The sequence below is a fragment of the Heliconius melpomene genome, chromosome 21 (assembly GCF_056956725.1).
Source record: "Heliconius melpomene rosina isolate 202511_hmr_F chromosome 21, ASM5695672v1, whole genome shotgun sequence".
Lineage (NCBI taxonomy): Eukaryota > Metazoa > Arthropoda > Insecta > Lepidoptera > Nymphalidae > Heliconius > Heliconius melpomene.
The window spans coordinates 12578282-12600608 of NC_140409.1; the positions used below are offsets into that span (position 1 = coordinate 12578282).

A 22327-nucleotide genomic window follows, 5' to 3' on the forward strand; every position below is an offset into this window, starting at 1 on the left:
CGCATCCCGCGGCGGTCAGCAGTCAGCAGTCAGTAGTCAGTAGTCAGCCGCGCGACTCACACACACGATGCTCGTGCTCGCGCTCGCTGCCGCCCTGCTGAGCGCGCTGGCCGGCCAGCCCGGCGCCGGCGCCAGCCTGCACTGCGCCATGCGCCGCGAGATCTCCCCGTGCACGTGCCGGCGCGAGGACCTGGGCACGGGCGCCGTGCTCGTCATCTGCCAGCGCATCAGCGCCTACGGGGACATCGCGCGCGCTCTCACCAACAAGTTCAGCCCCGAGACCAAGATCCGTCTCGACATCTCCTACTCGCAGATGCCCGACTTCGCTGACCACAGCTTCCGCGATCTGGGCCTCTCCATCACCCGCCTCAAGCTCAATTTCGACAACCTAAGGCAAGTCGTTCGGTCCCTCAACGCCGACATTATCTACTTCATAAATGAAAATGTGTAAGCTCTTTGTTGTGTAAAATGATGAGTAACTTATGAAAACGTGATAATGAAACATCAAAACAGTGCGTGAGTTGAAGAGAAACAACAGGTTTGTGATAAGAGGAGCGATGGCGATGGAAATCGGTGCGTTATCGTGAGTGTGGGCGGCGGCCCGCAGAGGTCTGGGGGACCGCGCCTCCGAGCTCGTAGGATCATATCTTTGTATTTATTTGTCAACACATATCTTTCAGAGGTAGGCACCTCTGTTCCTTCCAGTACCAGAACACACAGTATCTAGTGCCTTGTACTTTTCGGTATTGTCGAATTCCAGAAAATAATTAAGTCCTTTCTGACCCGTCACCTCGACCCTCATTGACCGCAATTGATGTTCTGTGATCTTCAAGTCACGCTTGTACATCTGCCGTTACATATTACGAACTGAAAGTATTAAAAAAAACTCTTTAAACCAATACATATCTAGTTTCTCCGGAATTTGTAAATAAATTAATCATTTCAAACTCAAGCGGGCGACTGATATGAATGTTTTATTTACGTAATATAATAATCATTGTTTTCACTATAGTTATTTTATTTATATAAGTATTTGTGGAAACTTGGTGTTTCAAATATGTGTCTGAATTCCATCCACGTATGGGGATCACATCTAGGACGCAGTGCGATAGTTCGCGGGTTATCGTAGGTCGCTTCTAAAGCAGTAAAATTGAATGATATCTTATAAGACGTGTCGTGTCCACTATATTTACCCATTAATGGTGTACTAACGAATTAAAGAACCCGTTGTTCGTTACTTATTTTCGTTCAACAAGAGATTATTTAACTATTTTAATCTTTTTTTAATATGTCATTAGAATATGTGCTCTCCAAAATCAACTTTACGCTGTATTCTTGCGCAGCAGTGTTAAAACACTATAATCCCCACTTTCCGCCGAATTTTTCGAGGCATTGCTTGTTTAATGGTGGAACTCAACACTGGGCTTTTGCCTTGTTACCAGAACTGAGAAATTATAATATTAATAAATAATAATTAATTCCCTCGAGTGAGGATCGAACCCACAATCGTCGCGTTACAGCTACACCTGCCCCTGTGCCACGAAGACCTCAGAACACACACAGAAAGGCTCAGGCTTGCTTTACAATATATACTAAATTAGAACATGGAAATTTTATTGAAGGATTCTTAATATACCGACATTCACCTTATAAATATATTTTAAAATCTCATCTGGAAACCACTTAATGTAACTTAACTTTTCGCAGGAAATGTCGCTACGACGCGACGGAAGCTAGTAGCGTATATTTTGAACGAATTAATATTTCTGTATATTAGTGCCATACATTTATTCAGAAGTTTACTATTTTATAATTGTTTTTTAAAAATAATCCTTGTTATTGGGAATAAGAAAAAAAAAGATAACAGTTTCTTATAATTTATTTATATATTCAAAGTTACTTTGTAAGGAGACTTCTCTACTTAGGTTTTTTTTAAAGCTACAGCGATTCTCTCACAAGGATGCTGTTACGCGAGGGTTGTGGGTTCGATTCCCACTCGAGGAAGTTAAATATTTATTTACGTTTATATTTCCATTTTTTCGCTTTGGTGTCGAAGCAAAGCGCGGCGTTAAGTACTGCCATTCAGCACGCAATGCCTCCAGAATTCGGCAGAAAGTGTGGAACGGAGTGTCTTAACACTAGGTTCCCTCTGCCTATCCTGCTCTGTGCAGGATACAGCGTGAAGGTGATTTATTTATTTATTTTTTATATTAAAAGCTACAGTGTTTTGTATATACTATAGCATACCTATTATTAAAAATCTAATAATCTTTACTAATATTATAAAATTTAAATCTATATATATATAAAATCGAAAGGTCACTCACTCATCACGAAATCTCAAAAACTACCAGAACTGGGAGTTTCAAATTTTGCACGGAGGTTATTTATAGGACGCAGGTGCTCGCTAACACAGGAATTTGTAATATTCGACTTCTAAGGGGTTGTTTTTGGGGTTGAAAGTTTGTATGAAACATCGTTACTACAAATGCTAGGAGTGTCAAATTTTGCATGGACGTCACTTATAGGACGTAGGTACTCATGGAGACAGAAATTAATATTAACATAGTTCATGCGGGTGAAACCGCGAGCGGGCCGCTAGTATTACATAAATATAAGTTAGGAATAAAAAGAGATTTTGGCCTAGTACAGAAATAAATAAAAATTTTAAGAGATGATAAGCGTGGCGTCAAAGTCTGCCATCCAAAATGCATTCTTTCTAAAACATGAATATTGAGATTAGAATAATTTTATGCTATAATAATAATAAATTATAATTAGGCTACTAATTGATACAATTAATACAGGTCGATTAAATAAATTAATTGTAATTGCAGTTTAATTATTAAGAAACTTTTACTTTGTTTTGTTATTTTTAAAAATAAATATTTAATTTAATTTTATTTTTTATAAATTTTCGTTTCTACTTTATTGAAGTATTTGGAGTGTTATTGGATTTTACTTAATGAATACAGTTTTTATATCAAGATACAATTTCTATTTATAAGGTTTGAACATATTCCCTAGGTTGTTCATAAAAAAATCGGACTTGCATACCGAGGGTTCCGTTTCAATTTCACAATTGTATAATGTCAACGGGAAGTACAATTTATGAATGTTGACAAGTTTAAGTTTGAAAACGCATCCACTCTGTTTGTTATTATTTTTTTCTATATTTTTTTTTATATTAAATTCTTGCCAAATTTCATAACTAGGTAGGTCCACCGCCTTCCTTAATTACTGGAGCTACTTTTTAGAAATACGAGGATTCCCAAACTATTACAAGAGATATTACAGACATAATGGTATAAATCTGAATTTTGTTATGAAATCTTTATGAAATGCACTAAAGTTTAAATTACTTTACGATCTGTCAAACATTTTACTTGCAAACTAACAGCTTGCCTTAGTTAATTTATAACTTTCAATAGATGTTTTCTATAGCTGCGAGAACTAAAATTTATAATAAAAAATAAATTAATTTGTTTATTAATTTAGCCTATTCTTCCATTTACATTAACAAATGGTGTCAAGCTGATTTCAAATTCCCCACTTTCTGCCCAATTGCGGTCCGCCCAAGAATTTGAGTTTGTTCTTCTTGTGAGAGCGTGTAGAGCTACATAATGAATATGATTCATTTCCTCAAGTGGGAATCCAACCCACGACCGTCGTTTTTAAATTTAATTACTTAAGAAATTATCGAAAAATTTAAATTTTTCAATTATTCTTAATTTATGGCCTCAGATTATTTTATTTTACATAGGCGGTTTTGGTATATATTATACTGCACACGCAGCCTCGTCCTCTTATTTGCACCCTTAGGGGGTGAATTCTAAAAAACCATGAAACACGTGTTCAATGAAATATTTTTAAGAGTCTGAATTTCAAATATTATAAAAATCGGTACCGATTTAATAACGTTTCCATACAATCTTTGGACCCCTATTTCATGGCTTTAGGGTTAAAAATTTTAAAATCCTTTCTTAGTGGATGTCCAGATTACGAAAATAAACTGTCCTGTCTGTGTGCGTGCCTCTCAGGTGCATGTCCTTTTATATATATAGATTAACATTAGGTACTATTAAAAATTTTCATTATTGACTGACTAACAGACAAAAAAACGTACGAAAAGTACTGGACTAAATTTAGAACCAGGGTAGGAGAGTGTAAGGGAGCACTTGGAGAGAATTTCTTAATATTTCAACGGAAACGGAAAAGTCTAAACAAAGCTACGGGAGTCGGCTAGTATGTAATAAGCGATGCACGTTGTTTTCCTAACGGGCAGAAACGTGCAGATAAGAAGTAGATATATCGTTTTACTCTCGTATATGGGGAGACACTTAAAGTCAATTAATCTTACGCACGTGTCAAACGAGACCGTCGGAGGAGCTACCTGTGTCATGTGACCCTTGCATCAACAATTGTACGGTTTTATTTGAATCAGTTCAATTCTTTATATATATATATATATATATATTTAAATTAAATTGTCTAGTAATACTGAAAATTTCAATTCGTTTCACAAATCTCTTACTAATAAACTTGCGCATGTTCTCTGAAAAAATAAGAATAGCTACGATTATTTTAATTTTTTTATATAATAAAAATACACTTACAAAAAATATACATATGTACATAAATTATCAGTCTAGGGTCGCGCTATCAGACTCGGTCATCTTATAACTTACTTACCATTCACTTCATTAAGATTTTCTATTATATTTTTCAGCTGCAAAATAGGAAGACTTTTAATGTAAATCTTCTTTGAAAACATCTATGAAATATTCTTTGCCTTTCAAAGAGTACGTTAACACGGTTGCCAAAAGCATCTCCAAAGGGCTATATTTGCTCAGCATACATACCAAAATACAATGTAAATGATCTCCAGAATTACGTTATCATTATACAATTTCGGGAAGTTCTATGGCTCTTCATTACCACTTAAAACCAATATAAAATAAAAAAAACCTATAGTTCAAAAATTTGATACAAGCTATCTCAATATCGACCATCTCAAATCAGACCATCGAATGTTTTAATTCAAATGGGAGAAGATAAACAAGTTTCCGTCGATAAAGAAGAATCATATTATTTCTGAGCTCACCTTATATCTATTTGTCTGTCTGTCTTCTATGGATTAAGAGTGAGCTATATGCATAAAATTTAGTGTCTCAATTATATTTTTGAATTAGGAACGGTGCGTGCTGAGTGGCAGTTCTACTCCGACCTTCGCTGCCATAAGATATGCATCTTAACCTCGTTTACCATCTTCACATATAAACTACATATGTAACTATTAGTGCTTTCTTTTAGGATGAATAAAGATGAAGTATATCAAAAATATATTATGTTTTATAACAAGAAAAATAAGCTATTTTGGCCCAACATCTCTGCCTATTCGATGGTAGTGTGTTCGGACTTATCTATAGCCAGATAATTCCAGATCTTTTCTTCAAGAGAGAGCAGTTCTTCTTTGAGAGTAATCAATCAATCCATGTTACTTCCTTGTTCACAATGTTTGTATGAAGGAAATTATGAATATTGCGGCGTTAGGTTCCGCCACTCAACACGCTATGCCTCCAGAATTCTGCGTAAAGCCCCTCTTTACGGAGTGACTTAAAAGAAAGGAACTGTGTAAGCTGCAGGTTCCCAGGTTATAGGTTCTCTTTGAGTGAAGCTGAAAAAAAATGAATATATTATGGCAATGAAAATAGACTTTATCCGTTTATAACATTATATTCATACATTAGACTGCCTAGGCGTCATCCGATAATATTGTAAACATTTTCGCGACACATTTTATCGAATTAGTACGTATCACAGTTATTTTCCCTGACTTATATAGATATAAAAAGAAGTGACAAGATCTAGATCTTATCTGACTCATAGAGTGAACGTTCATTGTCTTAGTAAACTTAGTAAACAAAGAATTAGATACTACATAGGGAGGGAAGAACCTACCTTCTCAAAATTTAATTTCCATATCTATATCGAATATAGACCACCGGCACCGGTTCGGAAGGCAGTTCTGCTGAGAAGAGCCGGCAAGAAACTCAACAGTTGCTCTTTTCAAAATCAATGGTACAATCACAATCTGTTACATTAGCTGGCAGCTATCCTGCATTACATTCAATAGACATGAATTCCATACATGTTTATCCTCTAAAAATTCTTGAATATTACAACACTATTAATTTATTTATTTAGACAACACATTGGAATATTAAAGTTTCGAATATTATATTTAATATTTGTCGTCGACTTGATAAACAGTTAATTAGGTCAAGAGTAAATCTACGAAACACCTCTCGATTAACGCCGAAGTCACACCCGATAAGTTGACATATGAGAGTACTTAGTGTATGTAAGTCACTTTTCATATATAATTATAGTTTTTTTTTTATTTTGTGATTTTTTTAATTATAATATTATTAGGCATGAGAAGACAGATTTGATCCCCACTCGGAGATAAGAAATATTTCCCTTGTCTGCCTTACTTAGGGTGCGGCGTTTAGTTCCAGAGATATGATAGAGATATGTGAGATAGAAAACGGAGTGTTTTGACAATAAATTCCCTTTGGCTAAATAAAATATTTATTTTTATTTCTTCGCTCGAGGCAAAGCGTGGCGTTGAATTCCGCCACTCAACACGCAATGCCTCCAGAATTCGGCGGAAAATGGAGAACGGAGTGTCTTAACACTAGGTTCCGTGTGCCTGCTCTTCTTTGTGCGGGATACAGTGTGAAGCTGAAAAAAAAAATATTCTCATATTTAATAATCATTTTTAATTTCATTTTTTTTTTATTAAAATATTGTACTTTAAAATTTATATAAAGTGAGTAGGCAACAAATTCGTAAGGATTATAGTGTTTCAAATATGTTTTGTTTATTTTCTTCTCATAGACTTTAACTTATAAGCTCCAAAGCTTGCACTTTGTTCTCAACCTTACCAAGCGAGCGAGGATAATGAAAATATTGAATATTTAATTCCCCCGAGTAGGAATCAAAGCCATAAACGACGCGCTTATATTCACACGCTAGTGTCATTGCGCCACTACGACCTGTATAAAGTTTAAAACACAAAATAAAAATAACAAGATAAATTTATGTAGAAAGATTGTGTGCTTATCGTGTTTTTTTTAGAAAGCAACTGGGATTCCCGTATGAACATCACATTGATAAAAACTGTGGTTTCCAATCAATTGTAGATTTGTGATTTAATATTTTGCAAGAAGTTTAAAAGAACCGTCTAAAAACTAAAAAAAACTTATTAAATACATTACTTTCCTATTTCACTGTATATGACGAAGATATTCTAATTTTATATAATTATGTCATTTAATAAAAAAAAATTAAATACAAAATTGTTGTCGTGCCGATTACAGGAATAATAAATTATGGAGATAAACACGTAGATCTAGGTCTAGTAACTCTTTTTTAGGATATTTCTCTTTTAAAGTTCGCGAGTATGCTAAAATAGATAGGTATAGCACACAAATTTATTCACAAAAATTATGTTTAATATAGTCTAACCTATTGGTCTAACCCATTTCATTATACAGCTTTCTGAACTCTACCTATAGTGGCCGTAAAACTTAACAAATGACAAAAATAAAAAATATACGTATAAAAAACCTTGAATTCAAGAGAATCTATAAATGAAGATGTCAAATAATTTATACATTTACCAGTTAGATTTCCCATTCAACCTTGCGTCTAATACATAAATATATGTAGGTCTCAGTACAATCACGCCCAGGCCGGGCCTAGCGCTTCGTATAATTGGTCCCCTTTTGTAATTTAATTACCCTTTGGCCTGAGCCAGAGAGACAATTATGAATCGTTCAGACCACTTCTACTTGTGCCGGTCGACTGTATTCTTTCCTTGTTTAAACTAAGTTTTATTATATCAATTTTATATATGAGTTATTATTTCTTTTTTCTTCTTATTATAATATAAAAAACAGAAAGACATTACAGTTGTATCCTGATTGGAATTTAGTTGCCTTCTTTCTGCTATGTGAAAAAAGTAGTGAAGCTGCTTTGTTTTGCTCTTTAATTATAAAAAATCTCCGTTTCAAAGACGTCTATATTTCGAGATATGGCATGCTCCTTCCTATTCTGGCATTAATCCCGGCTATTGCCAGGGTCTGCCTTCCTACTTAACAAACCTTTGCACGTCGGTTGTAAGACCATTCGGCTACCAATACCAATGCCGATACTGTCTAGCGAAAAGCAACGTCACGCTTTAACTTTAACACATTTCAAGAGAATTAAAATAATTCTTAATCTCATGTGATAGCCTCAAATAATGTGAATAATTATAATAAAAATATAAAATGAGTAATATATATATCATTAAACAAAGTCCTTTTAGTGAAAAAAAAATATCCAAAATATCCAAAATATCCTACACCTGCACACAGAGTCCAAAGGAGCAGCGGGGACTCCCCTTTCATGTCATTCACGATAAAACGCAGCCGGCGGTGATTTTAATTAGTAGCGTATTTGTTAAGCTGCCGTCAAAAACTTCTCGTAGATAAAAGTATTTATAGAAAAAAAATGTATATAACAATCAATTCCTTTTACGGGAAAAAGCTGAATTTCAATCGCAAAATATTTTTTACCAATATACTTACATTAAAATTATATTAAAAACAGAAACAGAACTTCTTCTTTATATTTCCTCGCTTTGATAACAAGACACTGCGCGGCGTTAGATTCCGCCATTCAGCACGCAATAAAGATTAGGCGAGAGGTTACGAACGGAATGTCTCAACACTAGCTTGCCTCTAGCTGCCTCGTTATGTGCTGGAGACAGCGAAAAAGTTTTAAAATTAAAAAACGTGAGGGTTGCGTTTATAAAAACGACTTAAAAAAAGCTGTAATTGATTTTTTTCATCAAATATTTTCAGATCGTATATAGTACTTCTACCAAAATAAAGACTCAAAAAATATGTCCACTAAATGGGAAAAGTCATTTTTATTTTGTTGTTTGATCGAATTCCACTTACTTCAACAGAATAGTAGTCTATTCATTTCTACGGCCCGTGTTTATAAGCCACTCTCAAGTCTGAGATCGATCTTGAGATGCCGTTTCCATTCACAAATTATATACAAATGCACCGTACATAAATTTCGCTTAATAAGAATATAATATTCTCAAAGTCTTACAACCGTTACAGCCATTTTATCACAATATTTTCATTTAAACATTGTATCATATAGCATAATGTGAATAACACAATAAAATTACTATTTTTTTCGATTCTACGCTAAAAATAGATTAATTGCTAATAGAGATAAATATTAACACGTGCACCCTGTTTATTACCTCTTATTTAATGTACGTTACAGATAAATTATTAAAACTAGATTAAATATTAAAATTGAATCTGCTTCACGCTATATTCCGCACAGAGCAGGGTAGCCAGGGTAGCCAGGGTAAAGACTTATTATTTGATATAAAATGTTGGTAATAGATAAACACTTTACTCTTTTGAATATAATATCTAAAACAGTTTTTATTCAGGTTAGATTAGGTTAGTTTACGTAATATATGTATTTACTAGTTCGACTGCAACATCTATACACTATTAATAAGCTTTCGTAATAAGTTTTTGATAGACTGGCGCAAAATATAGATGCGAGAGTGGCGCGGATTAAATTAAATGTTTATATAAAATTGTATGGTGGAGTAAAAATATACTATTTACTTACTTTATGAGGGCGTCGTAGCGTAGCCCAAGTGTGTGGCTGTAACCGCGGAGGTTTTGGGTTCGATTCTCGGTGAAATTAATAATTAGTTATTAATATATTCATTTCTTCGCTCTAGTAACAAGGGAATGCGTGGCGTTGTCTTCCGCCATTCAACATCCAATACCTAGTAAATTCGGTGAAAAGTAGGGAACAGAGTGTCTCACCACTAGGTTCCCTAAGGAACACAGGAAGGCTCTTAGTTCAAATCGTTTCAATTAATTATATGTATTTCTTTTTTGTAAAGTACTAGTATTGACTGTCTGTCTTTACCAAACAAAAGTCTTGTTTCAAATGTTTCCACATTTTTAATCACGATGATTTTCTATAATACAAATATTTCTTCCTTACTAAGTGACTGACAGTCAGAGAACACACAAAAACACTGGACTAAAAGATTGAAAGTTGACAAGTAGTCAGTATAAGAGTAGGTATAAAGGATAATTAATTTAGGATTTCTGGAAATTCCACCTAAATTAGGAAAAGGCCAAGCAAACAAAGTCGCGGTCGACGACTAGTTTCGCGTATAAATCTCTAAACGGGATGTAAAATAATTATAACAACATTTTTTTTTCGTGGAATGATGTTATCAACGTAGTTTTGTTATCTATTGCGCTTGTACAATGCAAAAGGACGAAAATTGCAGCTTAATACATTTATTGTATGCGTTTTTTCTTATTAACAATATTGACTTTATTTATAGTAAATACTAGCGGCCCGCTCGCGGTTTCAGCCGCGTGAACTATGTTATTATTAATTTCTGTCTCCATGGCTACGTCCTAGTGACGTCTATGCAAAATTTGATACTCCTAGCATTTGTAGTAACGAAGTTTCATACAAACTTTCGACCCCAAAAACAACCCCTTAGAAGTCGAATATTGCAAATTCCCGTCTTAGCGAGCACCTACGTCCTATAAATAACTCCTATGCAAAATTTCAGATTCCTAGCACTTGTAGGTTCTGAGATTTCGTGATGAGTGAGTGACCTTTCGATTTTATATATATAGATGTATATAACTGTAGTTATAAAAATATTGAGTTGTTGATGCCAGTACAGAGGTACAAAGTGTGGCTCAACTCGCAATGCCTCCAAAAATTCGACGGAAAATGGCGAACGGAGTGTCTTAACACTAAGTTCTCTCTGCCTCTGCTGTGTGCGAGATTCAACATGACGCTAAAAAAATATAAATAATTATATACTTTTCACAAAAACGAATAATTAGTTCTGTAATCGTAATTAAGTGATTATGATAATAAATTAAAGGGGAAACCACTCACAGGAATACCCCAGTTTTATCGGTTCCTTCCACAATAATAAGTAAAAAAACGTCTGAATATTTCTAATTATCAACGTATATCCTTGTTTTTCAGTCAATTAAGAAATTTAATTAGGCAATCGTATGATCTGGGGGAATACCCATTTTTATTTATGGCACTATGTACCTACCTACTAATAATGCTTTAGATAGATCAATTAAAATTTGTTTAAAATCTATTTTGGTTGTTTGTACAGGATTATAACATTAATTGGGTAATATTATATGGTTTAAAAATAATAATTTAAACATATTTTTTTCCTAAATAACGTTACCTATACATGTATAACTTTAATAAATTTACTTATTTATTAGATGTTTAATGTATTGTGCAAAAACATGTTTTCCTTAGAGCAAGTATACCTATCGATCTATCTATCTATTTATATAAGCATTAATTTGAAAGCGTTTTGTATAACTATAGAAAAAATATGTTCATTCAAAACATATAATAAATATATTCAATATCTCGTTAATGCAAGTAAAATTTAGAAAGATTTTAATAAAGATTGCCTACTCAGTACGAAGCATCTTTTCATGAGAAAAGAGTAAACCGTGCCGCCTGTAAGCCTACAGAAATTGAAAATGGATACCTTCCGTGGACCTACAAGAACTTACTTATATTTGTAGTTCATTTCATGCAAAATGAGTGCATATGCCCGCAAACATAAGTTTGTCAACTCATAAGTAGTACTTCCCATTGACCTATAATTGTGCGTTTTCTTCCCTTATTAATAAATGAGATAATTCTATCAATTACAGTCATTGAATCTCGATATCTAAGGTATAACTTAGTGTTTTAATATCTAAGCAAGTGTTTTAATATCGTTTCTTGTTAAAAGATATTTTTCATAAAACTATAATAGTTTAATTATATGACAAAAAAATATATTTTTTTAAAATTCTTAGAGTTTTCTATAATATAGTATATATGTACTTAACAGAATAGACTTATTTCCTATTGGGATGTTTTGCTTCAAATATCGAGCAGCTTGTACATCTGAAATTATAAATTTATTTTATTTTTACGTCTTCATAAAATAAACATGTCAATGTCGGCCCTTATATCATATTTGTTTTCTAATATTTTTTTTTAAATGTTTTTTTGGAATTTCCATAATAAAAAATATAGAACACATACTGTATTCGCGTTCACCCTGTTTAATTAACTCTATAATAAAATAGTTATAAAAATATCTATCTACACATAACCACATCCATGTAAAATAAGCTCATATCAACAATCGAGTTAACCGTCTTAAACTTGAACGTCCACCGAATTACGAAACAGCCAGACCTTTGTCCGACATCGCCAGATAAGACCTTATCATTATTATCAATTACAAATTAATAAAATATATATAAAAGTATGTATTTCCGTAAAATTTCGCCAGTTCCATGTAACGTGGTCGTGGTCGTGGTGCGTCGCGACCCTACGACCGTTAGGCGCCGTCCCGCCGCGATAACCCCGGGCACGTTGACCCGCCACTTATGTTTACTGAAGCGCTGTGCTAGCTAGTGCTCCGCCCCGGATGCGTTTCATTTGGTCTAATACTCTAATTATCTAATGTTTTAAGTTTTTTTTGAATGTATAGAATCACGCTTTACGCTGTATCCCGCACACGGCAGGGTAAGCAGAGGGCTCGTGTTAAGACCCTATGTTCACCACTTTCCGCTTAATTCTGGAGGCGGTGGAACTCAACGCCGTGCTTTGCCTCGACACCAGAGCGGAGAAATGAAAATATAAATTTAAATAAATATTTCATTTCATCGACTGGGGATTGAACCCACAAAGAGGCGATTATGCAGCACACTACCGCTGCGCCACGACTGGCCTGGACTTGAATGTAAAAAAAATGATGTTTAGGGACTATTTTAGTAAAATAGCTTTTTGTTTTGATTAACACTGTGTTCTGTAGGGTAGGATGAGGGAATTCTCGCAATTCGCCCAATTTTCCGGCTTTGTCTTGTTACCAAAGCAAGAAAATGAAAATAATTCATTCCCTCGAGTGGGGGTCGAACGGAATCAGACGTTACATCACCATAACGGCCTTGATTAGATAGCTATGTCTAAATGTTAGCTTAAAATCAAAAAAATAAGAGTCCACTTACACTTTGGAAAATAGACTAACTACTTACTAAAACTGTCAAACGTATTATGGTATTTATAGGAAACTTTACAAAACATCCTTTAGTTTCTGAACTATTTATTTTTTTATTAAAGGAAAATATAATGTTCTCTTTGAAGAGCATTTTTCTATAATAGTTCTTAGGGTTCCGTATCTTTTAAGGCAAAAAGGAACCCTTATGAGATCACTTTGTTGTCCGTCCGTCCGTCTGTCTGTCTGTGACGACCCTTTATCTCAGGAACGTTTAGAGATATCGAGCTGAAATTCAAACTATATACTTAGATCTACGGCCCCATGATTCTATATTTTGATACTATAAAGGGAATCAATACTAATAGAGCACTTCCGGTTAACCTAGAATTATGAAATTTGGCAGTTACCATTTATAGGTAGTACTAGTTCAGGAAGAAATTGAAAAACTAATCATTTCGGGTTAAAATCTAAAAAAAATAATAGCCTTAAATAGTAAAAAACTATAGAGGAATGAAAATTAATAGGATACTTCAGGTTAACCTACAATTATGAAATTTGGCAGCTAACATCTACAGTTAGTATTAGTTTCGAAAAAAATATGAATACTATACATTTATGGTCAGATCCTAAGCCTTAAAAGGGGGGGCAAAATATGATATTAAAGCCGCTACTTCAAGTGAAGTATCAGATGAAAAGGCTCTGGTTAACCTAAGCCTGAATTTCACAAAAATCTTGAGGCCTCCAATTTTTGTACGGAACCCTCGGTGGCCAGGCCCAAATCGCGCTTGTCTGGTTTTTTTAATTCGCCCCGGACTACATTTATTTTCTTATACAAATTACTAACTAAGATGCCATAAGTTACTTTATGTTATAACAATAACATTGTTCACATATTAGGATAATACAATATTATATAGTAGTATAGTACTGATATTTTAAGTGAGTTGTTAATCACATATAATTATGTCACTTTAAATCTTAAATTTCAAAATTTGATAAGAGTTGATAAGTTAAAAAAATAATTGATAAGTTGATAAGCTACAAGTTCATCACACATTTATGCAAAAGTTTACCTTTATTATCTTTCATGAAATAAAGTACTGAAACCTGTTTTGTTGAAACTTTAAAAGTTTGATACTTATTTACTCGAGGTTATTATAACTTTTACAAATGGATGTTTCTAAAATTTGTTTATATGACAAAATATTAAGAAGGCCAGTCGTGGCGCATTAGCACTAGCGTGTGACTATAAACAGGTTGTCAGTTCGATTCCGACCCGAGGAATGGGAAGATGAAATATTACATTTATTTTTTCATTTTTTCGCTCTGGTGTTAGGCTAGGCTCGAGTATGATGTCATCAATCAACACGCAATGCCTAAAGAAATCAGAAAATATGGAATATAGTGTCTTAACACTACGTTTCCTCGGCCTACACTGCTGCGTGTGCGATGGAGCATGAAGCTATATTATTAATAATATTACAAAGAATATATTGTAAAACTAGTGGACCCGAACGCGGCTACGCCCGCTTGAACTATACGAATATTTATTAAATATATTTATGAAATTATTTTCAGTTTTTAGTAGAGAGATGCGTCAAGCAAGCTCATTTTGGGTGACGTTTTCTAACAACAAACTTTGCAAATCGTTGCTTAGCAACGGCGGTTGTTATAAACATGGCGGAATAAATTGTATGTCAAATTAATAAGTATTTTAATATATTGATATATATCGAAAATATTACAAATATGAGAAAAAAAAGTATCCTATGTTCATCCCGGGAACCTCAAGTATCTCCATATGAGTATTTTATCACAATTAAATTAGCGGTTTGGCCCTGATTGCGTAAAAGACAGACAGACAGACAGTTACTTTCGAATTTATAATATAGGTATGGATATTTAAAAAATGATCATTACACTATCAAGATTAATAGTAAGTCCTTAAAGTAAGCTTACCATCCATTACTTATTTGTATTTAAAGTTTATTAAAACTTATTAAATAGTCATTTATTTTGTTATTAATGAAAGGTTAATATTATTACCAATTAAATATTAAAAAATTGAGATTTATATTTTAACGAAAGTTAGGTAAGTGCAATTTTTGCATCTTATTGAGCTAATAACTGTCGAGGTAACCACCACCCAAGCTGAATTCCCTAGTACTTACCAGTTTTCTGTGTATGCGCACAGAAACTTTCAGGCTTCATAAATGTAAATAAGCTCTGGCTACTATTAACTCTTAGGTGTTTATGTCAATATCAGTAATCCTTTTTTTAAATATCTTTACCAAGACTCAATCACTTTTAGGAAGACATTAGACTATGTATTTAAGCCTATTATTAGAGACGTAATAGTTTTGAATTTATTATCTTATCTTATATCTTATCTATATATATAAAATCGAAAGGTCACTCACTCATCACGAAATCTCAGAAACTACATGTGCTAGGAATCTCAAATTTTGCATAGGAGTTACTTATAGGACGTAGGTGCTCGCTAAGACGGGAATTTGCAATATTCGATTTTTAAGGGGTTGTTTTTGGGGTCGAAAGTTTGTATGAAACTTCGTTACTGCAAATGCTAGGAGTCTCAAATTTTGCATAGACGTCACTAGGACTTCGTCATGGAGACAGAAATTAATATTAACACAGTTCACGCGGGTGACACCTCGAGTGGGCCGCTAGTTAATAATAATTATAATGATTTTCATACCAAGAATATCCGATGAAAACAAATTTATTATTTCATTTTTGTTAACCTGTTACCTCTAAACATTTATTGAACATTGGTCAATGAGCGATCACTACGTCCGATATATGTAGGTACGTACCTTACATACCTATGCAATGCATTATCTCTTTCACAGAAAATTGTTATTTAAAAATGTAGTAACTTTTTTAAATTATTGTGTTCTGAGAAATGTACGAATGCTTGTAGCAAATGAAAAAAAAAGAATTAAGACTAAAACAATATCCTGGACCACTAAAAGCTCTTGAAATTGTTATTTTCATTTTGAGTACAACTGGCCTTTTGAATAAAGCTTGTTTTTAAAAATTGTGATTGGTACTTGAAAAAATTTTTTGTAACACGATATTTTATCTATTTCCAGTGAACTAAAGGAGAGTGTATTCACTAAGCTCGACTTGGTGGATTACTTCAGTTTGGCCGACAACTCTCTCACAGAGATGCCCCGGCACGTGCTGCGACACCTGCCACATATCAAGACCTTGGATCTGTGCAGGAATAAAATCACGAAACTGTCTGTGGAGGACTTTAAAGTGAGGATAATTTTTTATTTAGTTAAGAAATCTATATAAGAAACACTGAAATTCTCTATGATTGAATATGAATATAGATAGTACAAGTAACGTAGGCAGGCTATTACACTCTGTTACCTAGAAGGGTAGGCAGAGGGATCCTGAGAAGCAGAAGAAGCAAGCAAGAAGACACTTCCATTCTCCACTTTCCACGGCGGAACTTAACGGCGCACTTTACCTCGTTACCAGAGCGGATGAAAATTTTAAATATTTTATTTCCTCGTGTGGAAATCGAATCCACAACTTGTTCCCCTGCGCCACGACTGGCCTCTAACAAAATAAATGATATTATAATAATAGCGAAGTAAAAATCAATACTTTTGCCTCTTGCAACTTACTTGTAATTATTAAGAAAACCTTTTAACAATACAACCTTCACTTGAGTAAACAATATAGGTGGATTGTTATTGTTTGAATTTTCCATCGTTAGTGAAATATTAATGAACCTTTCATTTAAGAATATAAGTACGATTTGCTTTTGTAAATATCAATAATTTACATATTATATACTAATATTATAAAATTGAAGATTGTTTGGTTTTGTAAAGGAAGGCTGTATCGTTTTAATGTAACCCACTACACATCAGGTCTATGACACATCTATAACACATTGTAAGTCATTGGGACATGTGTCATACTTTACTTCTCAGTTGTTACCATTCGAACACGCGGGCGAAGCCGCAGACAATAGCCATTTGCTTATAAAAAAAGCAGTAACTCTATTTTTTGTACGTCATACCTTTTTTTGTACTCAAATAACTTCGTCAAACGTTTGCTAAGCAAAAATCAACTTTTTTTAGTTATTATTAATAACAACAACGTATGTTTCGGCCTGAAGTGGCATAGGCACAAGCGTGCAGCTATAAATGCGTCAAGTTGTGGGTTTTATTTAATTTATTTTAGTAAATTAAATATTTATTTTTTTCATTTCTACGCCCTCATAACAAGACAAATCACGGAGTAATCGTTGAGTAACAACCCTAATCGTTAAAGTTTATTTTCTCGGTAACTATTTTAATGAAATTTAAATTAAACAAGGCTATCTATAAGTTTATTATACATATTTTTTAGAACGTTATAATTATAAATTGTTAAGAAAATTTAAGTTCATTATTTAACGGTGCTTTTATATTTCACCCCGTCAATGGACACGTACCAAAATTATATATATTATGCAAATTTAAAAATTGTAACGTTAACTAAAGTAAATTTGTATTATATTTTGTTTATTGTATTTATTGGTTCTGCAATATTAATTACGTTGCAAATCTTTTAAAATATTTTTTTAATTTTACTATATGTTCCACTATTTAAATTTTTTGTAATTTATAGCATAGATAGGTAATTAATATGTGCACAATATATGTAAGTTTGGTAGGTGTCAATTCACTGGGTGGAATATAAAAGAATAGTCCAAAAATAAACTTTAATTTTAAATGTTCAAAATGTTCGAGTAAAATATATATATATATATATATATATAATCATCAGCTTGTAGATAGCCATGTTCAATTTAAATATCATTCATGTCATGTCACAAACACTGCAACGGTTACCGAGAAAATAAACTTTATCGTTAAGGGCTGTTACTCCCATAAGTCCCTTACCATAAAGACATTAAAAATGGTATGCTAAATTTTAATGATGAATTTAAGAAAAGAAAACGTTTTTGTAAAACACTGTTTTGTCAATACAAACTTATTATTTTAGGGTAGAGCCCAAGTTGTTATTGTCATTTTTATTCTTCTTTTCCTTCTTCTTTTCATTACAGGACATTCAAGAAATAGAGCACTTAGTGGTAGCTGACAACCAAATTTCTAAAATAGAGCAGCATGCCGTACCGAAAGCCTTAAAACATGTACATTTAGGAATTAATAAGCTAAATTCTTTAAATGGGGCTCTCCGCGATCTGGACGATTTGGAATGGATTTTTATAAATGCCAATCATCTAAAATCTATAGAAAACGAACTACCAGTGGTAAGATGTCTATAATAAATAAGCATATGCAAAAATAACAAAAAAAATAAACATATTTTACTTTTACGAATATTCTTTTCTTTTTAGAAAGCTAAAAAGATTGTTCTAATACATGCTGCACATAATGAGTTGCAAAGTTTGCCGAAAGACCTTCGGCAGATGCCTTCTTTGGAGTCCTTGTATTTCTACGACAACAGCATAAAGTCGCTTGATGGTGCTCTACAAAAATCCAAGAGACTTATGAGGATTGGTCTTTCTTTCAATAAAATAGAAACTGTAAGTAATTTGCAACTTTCATAAATCAACAAATATATTTTCTATTGTTTATCATTATAGGACTTTTTTCAGCTTCATGCGGGAAACAGATTCCTCAAATCATAGTAGGCAGCAGAAAACTAATGTTAAGATGCTTTTCGAGGCATTGTGTGTTGAGTGGCGGAACTGAACGCAGTGTTTACACGGTGTTACCAGAGCGAATAAATGAAAATATTAATATGTAATAACTCATATCCCCAAATGGAAAACGAACCCCCAACCGCCAAGTCCTATGCTTGTGTCCCTGGTCCAAATTATAGAAATATAATCTTTTTTATTGAGTGGTTAAATTAATCCAAATTCAAATATTTCAGCTGGCCGAAGATGAATTTGCCGAAGCAGATATTTTAGCAGACTTGGACATCGCATACAATCAGCTACGATCCTTAAACGGCTCCTTGAGAAGTCTTAAGTCATTGCGTTACTTAAATTTGACTCACAATTGTTTAACTGAATTCTCTTTACAAGAAATAAAGGGACTCAAAAGATTATCCGTTATAGATCTATCTCACAACAAAATAAGCCAGATAACAGGAAATATTGAGGTATATGTTATTTTTTTATCGTTTTTTGTTCAACTTCAGCAAAGCAAGGTAGACAGAGGAAGTTAAGAGTGTTAAGATATTTCGTTCTCCACTTTCCGCCGACTTTTCGCAGCATTACGTGTTGAGTGGCTTCGTGCGCTTTGCCTTGCTGCCAGCGAGAAGAAATGAAAATAATAATATATAATCATGCATTCACCCGAGTGGGAATCGTACCCACAATCATCGTGTTTTCAATTACACGCTTGTCGCACTGCGCCACAACGGTCACAAGGTATGTTTTGTTAAATTCATAACAAAACAGTTATTTAGGGCAGGAATGTAATGTTTCAGAATGTAATATTAATATTTCAGAACTTGGTTGATGTAGAAACACGAGTATTAGAGATGCGCCTGGATCACAATCACATTATGAGTTTAGGAGCGGCATTGATAGGTGTTCATGGTCTCCTGCGGCTCAATTTGAGCCACAATCAAATACAACAAATTTTGCCAGAAGACCTTATAGGATTAGAAGACCTAAGACTTCTGGACGTCTCGCACAACCACATCGCATCTTTGGAAGAAACATCGAAGGTTTGTTAACAATATTGGGTAACTACTTTTAAATTTTGCTCGCGAGCTTTTGCGAATTTTGCTAAAATCTTTGTGAATACATTCTAAAATGATGATTTACTAAAATATATTTTTAAAGGTAATTTTGTTTATTGCAGACGTTTTTGCCGTCTCTAGAAGACCTTATCGCCCACCATAACAATATTACTTTGCTGGATAAAGATTTCCATGGATTACCATCATTATGTTTCGCGGACTTGTCATATAATAAAATTCAATCAATGAATTACGAAGTTGTTTCGAAATCGAGATGTACAATTAACGGCGTACCCAGCATATTGAAGATAAATCTTCAAGGTTGGTGAAGTCCGTCATTGCTGTTAGCTAATTGTTATTTTTTTCATATACTAAAACATGACTTATTCATAAGGAACATATTGCATGGTGTGCTATTACTGCAGCGTTACTGCGAACGTGGAATTATACTCAGAGAATTTGCAAATGCGATTTTTATATTTTATACCTTATATAAGAATTTCAGGACACATTTTATTATGTTACAATTTATAAAATACGTTTAATTCTAAATCTATTTTATCTTTTCGAGTTCTTTTGTATAATTATTTTTACAGTGAAAGATTTTCCTTGTCCCTACCCGATCTCATTTCTAGTATTTCTTTACAGATAATCCGGTATTATGCGACGAAAGGTTATATGAACTGTTGGCGATTATAGAGAGTCTGAACGCACGAGTGACTGGCTCCTCGACCTGCGTGGCTCCACAGACCGCCGCACCTATTCTGATTAGGGCGCTGAATGATATTGTACCTGACAGCCCCGTGATCGTCGTCACTCACATGAGTACGGGCGTGAGAGTGCTGGAAGGGAGGGAGATTCAGCCCTCGCATCTCGCATACCAGCGCGTCGGTGCCTTGATCGGGCACGTCCTGCCCGAGCACGAGGGTGGCCTGCCCGTGCTGGTGGAGCCCCCTGTTACGCTGCCGCCGGCCAGCAGCAACGTAGTGGTGAAGTGGCCGGACACTCGGAGAGAGAAGTCTCACCCCCTAGCCGACCACCTCCGCCTACGTGACCTCAATTCATCGCCGCAATGAATGCGCCCAGCACAGCGCACACCGAGGCTATCGAAAAGAGTGCTTCGCCTTAGATAATAGCTGCCTGATTTACCGGGACAGTTTCTCATTCGGTTGGATGCACGGAATAATCTCATTTTAAACCTTCGCACTGTATATAGGAGTAAATTTCCGTAGTGTTCGTTCTCTTCATGTTATTCGATATTTTAACCGACGAGCGATGCACGTACTGCACCTAACCACGTAAGCCAAGAATAGATCTAGAATGTGTTGATATAATTGGTCTTATCTATGACAGTTTGAGTGATTGTGTACTGGGCGTAGTTTTCAACTATTCGGTTATTATTTATGCCTTGGCTTAAAACGAAATTGGTATAAAGTAAATTGGCGTTCCGATGTCTTTTTTAGTATTTAGGAAAGTGTTGCACTCTTGGACTATTACTAATAACAAAATAAATGTATAAACTATGAATTGTACCTAAAATAATTTATGTAACTTTATATTATTATTAATTTTAGTTATATTAGATGTTAGAGTAATTTATATTGGCGATTAACATAAATTAGGAAACAAATATTTACCTGATTGTAATTAATACTTACTTTGCTTCTGGCAATACTAATAAAGTGAGAACTGTTAACATGATTTTTACTTTTAGAAATGATTATTTTTTAACAAATGCGCTTTAATCTTTCTTTTTTTATTGTATACATATACCTTTCTAACGTAGTTTCCCATGTTGTTTGAAATAAATAATATATTATAAAATTTGTCATTATTTTTACGTGACCCAACTGCTGTTGCTGTGCCGTTGTTTACAATAAGATGGATAACACTTGGTCTTATTTTAATTATAATTCAGTTCTTAATCAAAATCGTTTGGGTACGTATACCGGATAGTGGATTTGTTTCTGTATACAAATAACTTGAAAACATCAAATAAAAAATTGAGTTTATTCATTTTTTTAATGTGATTCTACTACCACATTCTACAACTCACAAATTTTCAGCAAAAGCTTTCTAAATTTTAATAATTTTCGGTAAAAAATGTAACATATCAATATTACATAAACATAATTAATTCTGTTCTACGTAGGTACAGAACGGTGCAACCTTTGCCACATTAGACATTAGGTAGGCGGGAAAAACAAAAGGTGATTCGTCTTTACAGTCATATAGATAGTAATTCAGTTTATTGAGCTTATTGAATATAATCAAAATGACTAAAGTAATTAATTCATGAATATCAGGTGTGGAATATCTACAGGTCTTTCTCATATGCACTAACCCTGCAAATGCATAAGAGAGATCACAAGAAAAATGGGCGTGGAAACCTAATAGGCGTGGCAT

General features: G+C 33.8%; 1 protein-coding gene across 1 annotated transcript; it reads left to right on the top strand.

Annotated features, from left to right (window-relative positions):
- On the top strand, positions 1-21745 carry ltl (leucine-rich repeat-containing larval translucida). The gene is made up of 8 exons (XM_085206247.1): positions 1-393; positions 16288-16456; positions 18267-18473; positions 18561-18749; positions 19103-19333; positions 19685-19906; positions 20044-20242; positions 20570-21745. The coding sequence occupies exons 1-8, from the start codon at positions 68-70 to the stop codon at positions 20995-20997; spliced, it is 1971 nt and encodes a 656-aa protein (XP_085062373.1). The 5' UTR covers positions 1-67; the 3' UTR covers positions 20998-21745.
- The last annotated feature ends 582 nt before the right edge of the window (positions 21746-22327 follow it).